General features: G+C 37.8%; 1 protein-coding gene across 6 annotated transcripts in view; it reads right to left on the bottom strand.

Annotated features, from left to right (window-relative positions):
• The window catches only part of LOC143020615 (filamin-A-like), a 379,720-nt gene that overhangs the window by 326,566 nt on the left and 43,496 nt on the right, over positions 1 to 9,658 (bottom strand). For all 6 annotated transcript variants that reach the window (XM_076177057.1, XM_076177058.1, XM_076177066.1 and 3 more), the window contains exon 4: positions 1,545 to 1,732. In XM_076177057.1, the coding sequence (XP_076033172.1) occupies positions 1,545 to 1,732 (188 nt within the window). The remainder of the gene's footprint in view (positions 1 to 1,544; positions 1,733 to 9,658) is intronic.

Genomic DNA, 9,658 nt, shown 5'->3' with positions numbered 1-9,658 from the left:
ACTCTCTTCTTATGAATTTTGTGTTCTTGTGTACTTCATTTCTGAACCCTTGTCATCGTATATGTACGCATTTATATTGTATCCCCAATACTTACGCAGTACTGTTATTGTATATCTTACTTTTCCACAATTGTGACCATTACTGTAATTATGTTGTTTTTTTCAGTTTACTCTTGAAAATGACTTTATTAAGACGAAATGTTGTGCTCAAATAATGAAAAGAAATGGAAGAATACAGTGTTCTAGTTTCAGTTCACCCGTTTAATGGCAAAACTCTGATCAGAAAACACGAAATAGAAAAAACTAAACAACTTCAACAATGCTGTCGTTTTTAACTCCACCTGCATTACCGAAAACCTGCTCCCTTCTTTTACATACATACATACATACATACATACATATATATATATATATATATATATATATATATATATACATATATATATACATACATATATATACATATACATATATATACATTATAGAGACTCTTCATCTCCAACCTATTGAAAGCTCATTTGCCTCCTGACCTCACATACGGAGTGAGCCGAGGGTAGAGACATCTTCCCATGTTCCCCATTCTTTTGTTAAGGCTGCTACTTAAACAGCACGCCCTCTCTTAATTGTATCTACTGAAGAGGATTACAGTTTGCAATCGTAATATATAGATTCCCCGTTTCCAGTCTTTTCTACTCCAACAGTGGTTTCTACGTTATATATATATATGCTGGTGCATTGTGATAATTTGATGAAGGTGGAAAAGGAAGTCACGGGTCTAGTTCCAGGTTTCTGAGTTTATTCCTGACCAGTTTCGCTCTATGCTTCTTCAGAGGAATGAAGAATAAACTCAGAAACGTGGAACTAAACCCGTGACTTTTTTTTCCACCTTCATCACATATATACATATATATGTATATATATATATACATATATATATATATATATATATATATATATACATTCCTCTGAAGAAACTTAAATTAAACCGGCGAGGAACACACTATGAATAAGACCCGTGTCTCCTTTTTCCGGATTATTCAACTTGTCACAATGTCTCATCGCACAGATGCATACACTTTTTCTTCCTTTTGTTGCAAAAGTTGTGATTTCGTTAAATCTAGCCACACACTTGTGAGATACAGAAAGAAAGATAATGGAAGAAGAAAACGAAAGTATAAGAAGAGACGAGTACGAAAATAGAAAGAATAAAAGAGATGAAAGAAAGAAGAAAAAAGAAATTTAGGTGAAGAAGAATAAGTAAGAAGATAAAGAAAAAGAAAAAGAAAAAAGAAAAAGGAAAATAATAAAACAAAAGGAAGAAGGAAGAAGAAAAGGAGAAAGAAGAAAGGAAGAACAAAAAGAACAAAAAAAAGAACAACAACAACAAAAGAAGAAAAAGAAGAAGATGAAGAACAAAATAAGTTAAGATAGAATTAGATCAAATAAAATTAATAAAGTAAAATGGAATAAAATACTAATGAAATTCAAACAAAATAACATAAAATCAAACAAAATTGTTTAAGGCAAGACAAAATAACACTTACAGGATTGTTGACTCGAACGTTATCCAAGTCGCACTTGACGGCCAGCCGCTCTCCAGGGCTCTTCCTTGGGCGCAGCCACTGGTAATAGGCTATATAGCCCATGACCCCGAGGTGCTCCACGTCTGTCCGGGCCATGTCGCTCGCCGAGAGGACGGGTTCCACACCTAGACGCCGGCCTCCATCGATCCCTTGATGGAAAATTAATATACAATAATAAATGAATAAGCAGATAAGTAATATATATATATATATATATATATATATATATATATATATTTCTAAATAGAAATGTAGTAGCACATTTGTAGATAACACACAGGAACCCACAGTCGGAGAAAGAATAAACTTCGAATAAAGAATAATCCTATTACGGTAAGAAGAGATATGGACAGTTGACCTCACTCCGACGCGGGGCTAACTGGGGTGGCGGAGGAGGGAGGGGGTGAGGAGAGGGGAGGATGTAAAGTCCGCACGAGCTTATTTATTGCTGCGCGTGAGATAATGTCAGGTGTCCACTGCCCTTTAGAAATATTAATATTAGGGCATTCCTCAATTAATGCTGATTCGACTATTTTCCTGTGGTTTCAGGAGGAAAATAGTCGAATCAGCATTAATTGAGGAATGCCCTAATATTAATATTTCTAAAGGGCAGTGGACACCTGACATTATCTCACGCGCAGCAATAAATAAGCTCGTGCGGACTTTACATCCTCCCCTCTCCTCACCCCCTCCCTCCTCCGCCACCCCAGTTAGCCCCGCGTCGGAGTGAGGTCAACTGTCCACATCTCTTCTTACTGTAGTTTATAAGTCCCCTCTGTTCTCTTTCTTATGTACTTTCCTGAAGAGGGCTACAGTTGATAGCCGAAATATAGGATTATTCTTTATTCGAAGTTTATTCTTTCTCCGACTGTGGGTTCCTGTGTGTTATATATATATATGTATATATACACACATATATACATATATATATATACACACACATATATACACTTATATATACATGTATATATACATATATATGTACACACACACACACACACACACACACACACACACACGTTGTTGTATTAATAGGGAAGGGGAAATCTCGCGGCGTAGTGAGAAGGTGAAGAAAAAGGAGAAAATGAGGGATTACTGAGGGAAATGGAAGGAAATGAGGAAGGTGACGAACGGGTTCCCCCGGACGTCAGGAGAAATGTCAACAAGAGGGCTGCAGACGATGCAGGCGAAGTCGAAAATATCAGTAAAAGCATTAAGTTTAGAAATATAGATAAGAATAGCACAATAGAAAGTGGAGATGATAATTTCCATGGATCTAATGAGGGGGGAGATGCCAACCTCCCCCGATTAGCAAGTCTTGAGGAAAAACTAGAGAAAATGACCAAACATTGGGAGGCTAGATTCAGCCAACTTACACGGATTAAGGAAAGAGTTGATAAATTCGAAGAGCTAAAGGAGGAGAACCAAAACCTAACTAAAGAAATAGAAGAATTAAAAAGACAGTTAAGAGAAGTAAAAGATGAGAATGAGGAATTAAAGAATAATAATAAAGACAATAAAGAGTCCATTGCAAACGAAGCACAGAGTTGGAGAAAAGCCCAAGTGACCAGCAAAGTTGTATTTACAAATATAGTGAAACAACAGATGAAAGAACAAACTAAGGACACAGTTATTAAAATGATGAGGGACGAGGAGAATATAGTAAGAGACTTAGCAGATAAAAAGAAAGGTATGATTATATTAGGGATGGAAGAGAAGTATAATCTAAACAGAAATACAAGAATTAAGGAGGAAAAATAAAAAGTAAATAATATATTAGAATTAGTTTAGGAAAATGAACCTGAAATAAGGAAACAAATTGAAGACATGTAAAGACTCGGGAAATATAGTACAGATAAGACCAGACCAATTAAGGTTAAATTCAGGTAACAAACGACAACAGAGAATATCTTAGCAAAACCAGGGAAACTAGCAGACAGTGAACAATATAAAAAGGTATGGATAAAAATAGAAATGAATAAAGAGGAAAGAGAGGATGAGAAAACAAAAGGACAAGAAGCTAAGGGAAAAAAACGAGATGAGAACAGAGTCAGAAAAAGAGGAATTCTATTGGAGAGTAGTGAATATGAAAGTGAGGAAATGGCACAAAAAATAGAAAAACAAAAGGGAAACAGAAAATACAATGGAAGCAGGAGAAAATTAAGAGTGTCTTACAAAAATATAGAAGGCTTAATAACAGGATTGAATGAACTGAATTTTTATCTGAAGAAAAAAAAATGACATAATGGGAATGGTAGAGACAAAATTAAAAGGTCCACTACCACCCAACAGTGTAGGACATGGTGCATATAATTATTGGATTAGAAACACAGAGGCAAAACAAAGGGGTGGAGTTATGTTTCTGAGAAAGAAGGATATAAACGTGAGGAATGTCACATATGGAAAGAATAGAGAGGATATGATTATGATGGCAGTCGAAGACAAAGATAGGAAGAGCAAAGAGATTATAATAAATTATGTGCCTCCTAAAACAGCCTCGTGTGAAGAGAGAGAACATAAAAGTATGTTAGAGGACACAAGGATAACATTAAATAAAATAATGGAAGATGGAGGAAGAATAGTTATAATGGGCGACTTTAATTGTAAAGAAGTCTGCTGGGAAGAGATGACAGTAAGGGGTGGAGACGACTCATGGGGAAATGTACTTGATATGATTATTGACCATACAATGACGCAATGGATTCAAGAGAACACTAGGTATAGAAATGAAGAAGAACCATCGAGACTGGAACTAATAATCACATCAGAACCTGATATAGTGGAAAAGACTGAATATAAGTAAAAGTGACCACATGTTGGTTGAAATGGAACTAAATGAAGAAAAATACATAAAAAGAAATGAACAATATATAAAAGAAAGATTGATGTATGAAAAAACAAATTTTGATAAAATAAGAGAATTCTTTCAAAAAGAAGACTGGGAAAGAATATACAAAGAGGAAACAACAGCAGAAGAGAAATGGAATATTTTGACAAGAATTTATAAAGGAGTGGAAAATTATTTCCCAAGACAAAACCAAGAAAAAGAATATGTAAAGTGCTAGTACAACAAAAGTTGGAGTGAGTTAAAAGACAAAAGAGACAAAGCTTGGACAAAATGGGAAAAAGACAAAAGACCTGAAAAATGGAAAATATATACTAGTTATAGAAATAAATATGCACAAGTGTGCAGAGAAGAAAAATGAAAATACGAAAAAGATGTCATAGAAAAATGTAAAGACCAACCAAAACTATTTTACAGATTTGTAAATAACAAAGTGAAAAACAAACAAGATTTAGAGAAACTATGACAAGGAGTTGAATACACAGAGGAAATAGAAATGACAGAAATTATGAACAAGCATTTTAAATCAGTTTTACAAGGGAGAACATACAACCTAGTGATATCGAATGGGAGGAGAAAGTCACCCCTATGAAAGAAATAGAAGTAATAAGGAATTAAATAATGAAACACTTGAGTAATCTTGATGTCAGAAAATCACATGGATTATAGCAAACTGGATTTTGAGAGAATGCAGGAATGAACTGGCAGACAAAATACATAGCCTAATAAACAGTTCATTGAAAGAAGGAAAATTTCCAAAAGATTGGAGAAGAGCAAATATGGTGCCTATATATAAAGGGGGAAACAAAGACGACCCTACAAACTATAGACCAGTCTCTCTGACAAGCACGATAGCAAAAATTTGTGAAAGAATGATCAAAAGTAGATGGGTAAGACATTAAAAAAAAAAAAAAAAAAAAAAAAAACAATGCACTAAATCCAAGGCAATTTGGATTCAAAGACGATCATGAGTCACAAACTTAATATGTTTCTATTCAAGGCTAATAGATATAATACAGGAAAGAGATGGATGGGCTGATTGTGCATTTCTAGACCTAAAAAAAGCTTTTGACAAGGTGCCACATAAGAAGTTGCTAAAGAAATTAGAAACTGAGGGAGGAATACAGGGCAATCTGCTGAAATGGATGGAAGACTTTTTGCAAGAAAAAAAAATTAGTGGTGATAAGAGACAAACACCCTAATTGGGATGAAATGATAAGTGGTGTTCCACAAGGAACAGTTCTGGCCCCAATAATGTTTGCTATATATATCAATGATATGGAAGAAGGAATTGAAAGTTATATGAGCTTCTTTGCGGATGATGCAAAATTGTTGAAAAAAAAGTAAACACGGAAGAAAATTGTGAGTCACTACAGAGTGATCTCAATAAAGTATGGGAATGGAGCAGGAAGTGGGAGATGGAGTTCAATACTAAGAAGTGTAGTATAATAGAATTTGGAAGAAGCAAAGAAAGAATAGTAGGATCACATAAATTGGGAGAAGGAATAAAAAAAAGTTGAAAATGAGAAGGACCTGGGAGTCATTATTATGAATAATATGCCCCCTGAGAAACATATAAACAAGATTTTTGGAGAAACTTATAATTTAATAAGAACAATCAAAGTGGCATTTACATACCTGGATGAAGAAATGGTGAAGAAAATACTAATCACTTTGATAAGAACAAGATTGGAATATACAGCAACGATGTGGTCACCAAGTACAAAAAAATGTATAACAAAACTTGAAAGAATACAAAGAGCAACTACAAAATTGGCACCAACACTCTCAAAACTATCATATGAAGAGATACTAGCAAAATTTGAGCTACAGACATTAGAGCAAAGAAGAGACCGAGGAGATTTGATAGCTATTTACAGAATCATGAAAGGCATAGAAATTACTGATAGAGAGAATCTGATAAAATGGGATGACAGAAATACAAGAGGACGTGGAAAGAAAATAAAAAAAGACAGCTATAGAAGAGACCTGAAAAAGAACAGCTTTCCTCACAGAGTAATAGACAGTTGGAACAAGTTAGATGAGAAAGTGGTGTGTGCAAAAACAATACATGAATTTAAAAATAGTTTAGATAAAACGAAATATGAAAACGGGACATTACGAGCATAGCTCCCCTTCCCGTAAAATACAACTAGGTAAATACAACTAGGTAAATACACACACACACACACACACACATATATATATATATATATATATATATATTATATATATATATATATTATATATATGTATATATATATATACATATATATACATACATACATATACCAAGGCTTTTTCACCCTTACAAGGGACGTAGCCAAAAGGAAAAAGGCATAACATCACTCCCACCCATTCCATCCCTGAATACACTCCACACCCCTCCACACTCCCTCTCATCTTAGTACCTCCTGGATGACGGGTCATCCCAGCACCTTGTCCAACGCCCCGAGTCAGAAGCAGTGTCGCAAGACACAGCACATCCACAGCAAGGCCGCTTCATTAAATCGGCGACACCCTCACCGTCCCCCATGCATAGAAGGAGACGACGGGGATAAATCCCTTCGGGCTGCGTCAAAATTTGCTCACACATACTCACCCCCCCCCCCCCGCCCATTCCACCTCATGCATCACATCATCATCCATATACAACCATTCTCCATTCACCCTGTCTTCTGTCCTCTCACGTCCTTCCTCAACAGACATTCCCCTCTTCCCCGAAGCCCCCTTCACCCCATCCATCCACCTCATCCTAGGACGCCCCTTCATGTTCACTCCCTCCACATCTGCCTTCCATACCTCTTTTACTAGTCTTTCTTCACTCATTCTTTCCATGTGTCCAAACCATTCTAATACTCTTTCATCAACCCTATCTCCCAACCCCCTTTCCACCCTTGTTCTCCTCACCTTCTCATTTCTCACCCTATCCAGCCTAGTAACCCCCATCATACTTCTCAAGCCACCTCATCTCAAACACATTCAAACTCCTTCTCTCTTTCTCTCTTATGTTCCATGTTTCTGCCCCATACAGTGCCGTTGGCACAATCACTCCTTCATATAGTCTCCTCTTAGCATCCATTCCCAAATGTCTATTCCTCATTACATTTTTTAATCCACCAAGGCATTTACTCGCTTCTCTCAATCTACATTATACCTTCACCTTCACTCCACCTTTTCCTGCCACACTTGCACCCAAGTATCTAAAACTATCCACTTCCTCCACTCGCTCTCCCTTAATGCTCACTTCCAGTCTGCTGCCACTTTCACCACTTGTACATCTCATCACCTTACTTTTACCCACATTTATCTTCAGCTTTCTTCTATCACACACTCTCCCAAACTCTGTCACCATCTTTTCTTTGTACCTCCTCCGATCCTGCCACAAGCGTAGTGTCGTCAGCAAACAACAGCTGGCTCACCTCCCACTTTTCTCCATTTTCTTTAACCATCTCCAATCCCTTGCCCACTACCCTTGCATTTACCTCTCGCACCACCCCATCCATGTATAAGTTGAACAGCCAGGGCGACATAACGCATCCTTGACGAAGTCCCACCTTCACCTCGAACCACTCACTCTCTCCATTTCCAATCCTGACACAAGCTCTACTACTCTCATAAAAACTCTTGACAGCTCCCAGAAGCTTTCCTCCTATCCCGTATATCCGCAAAACCTCCCACAGTGCCTTTGTGTCTACCCTATCTTAAGCCTTTTCCAGGTCCATAAAGGCCCAAAAAACATCCTTCCCCTTTCCTATAGCTTCCTCACATACCTGTCTTACCACAAGGATCTGATCTACACAACCTCTACCCGTCCTAAATCCACACTGTTCCTCACCAATTACTCCCTCTGTTCCTCTCCTAATCCTCTCAATCAAGATCCTCCCATAAGCCTTCCCAACTACACTTAACAAGCTAATCCCTCTGAAACTACTACATTCACACTTGTTCCCTTTTCCCTTGTAAAGTGGAACTATACAGGCACTCCTCCAGTCCTCCGGCACTCTACCCTCTCTCCAGCAAACATTGAATAACCTCACCAGCCAGTCCATCATCACTGTACCTTTTTTTTAGACATTCTGCATGGCATCCATCCAGACCAGGTGCCTTACCTGCTTTCATCATCCTAACAACTGCCTTCACTTCATCCTTCCTTATTTCTCCTCCATTCTCCTCACTCATCACTCTCATTTTCTTCGCATTTCCCACTGCAGCTACCTTTCCCTCCCTATCCTCCTTCACATTTAGCAACTCCCTAAAATATTCTGCCCATCTTCCCCTTACTGCCTTCTTTTCCATTATCATCTCTCCATCTGCACCTTTTACCTTTTCTTCTCTATTTGATTCGCCTCCTCTTCCTCTCATAGTTTCTTTCCAAAACATCTTTTTATTACTTTCAAAATTTTCTGTCATACTCTTACCCCATTTCACATCTGCTCTCCTCTTTGCCTCTTTTACCTTTTGCTTTACTTCCCTTTTCTTTTCTTTGTACCTCTCATATGACTCCCTCGTCCTATTTTGTAACCAATCTGTGAAAGCTCACTTCTCTTCTACAACCTTCTTTGTTTCCTCATCCCCCCCATTCACTACCCTTCCTTCTATTTCCTCCTGCCCTTCTTGTTCCACACACCATCTTTGCACACTTTGTGACTCCCTCCTTGAACCATCCCCATTCCTCCTCCACACCTAGCTCTACTCTATCCTTCACTCCCTCCCACTCCTCCTTCAGCTTCTTCTTGTACTCCTTCTCCTTTTCCTTTTCATTTAAAGAGTTCACTCTAAGCACCTCCCTACCTTTTGTCCCTTTCCTCTTCCTCCATCTATCCTCCACTCTCAACTTACCTTCCACCAAAAAATGATCTGATATTCCCCCACCCTCTCCCCTTAGCACATGTACATCCTTAACTCTTCCTATCATAATCCTATTTACCACTACATAGTCCATTAACGCTCTATCTACCACCCTTCCCTCCACCACCCTCTCCCATGTGTACTTATGCTTGACTTTCTTCCGAAACACTGTATTTGCTATTATCAACTCTCTTTCTAGACACATTTCCACCATCAACTCTCCACTACGATTCTTTCCTGGAACTCCACATTTCCCAACCACTCCATCAATTGGATCATTTCCTACCCTAGCATTAAGGTCTCCCAGTACTATAACATAAATCCTCTATGCACTCATATCCAAAAAGCCTCCCTTTCTTCTACGCTCTTCTCACTGCCA

The sequence above is a fragment of the Oratosquilla oratoria genome, chromosome 40 (assembly GCF_046742065.1).
Source record: "Oratosquilla oratoria isolate Oo_2021 chromosome 40, ASM4674206v1, whole genome shotgun sequence".
NCBI classification, from domain to species: Eukaryota; Metazoa; Arthropoda; class Malacostraca; order Stomatopoda; family Squillidae; genus Oratosquilla; species Oratosquilla oratoria.
The sequence above is the reverse complement of the archived record's forward strand: the minus strand, read 5'-3'. Positions and strand labels throughout refer to the sequence as shown.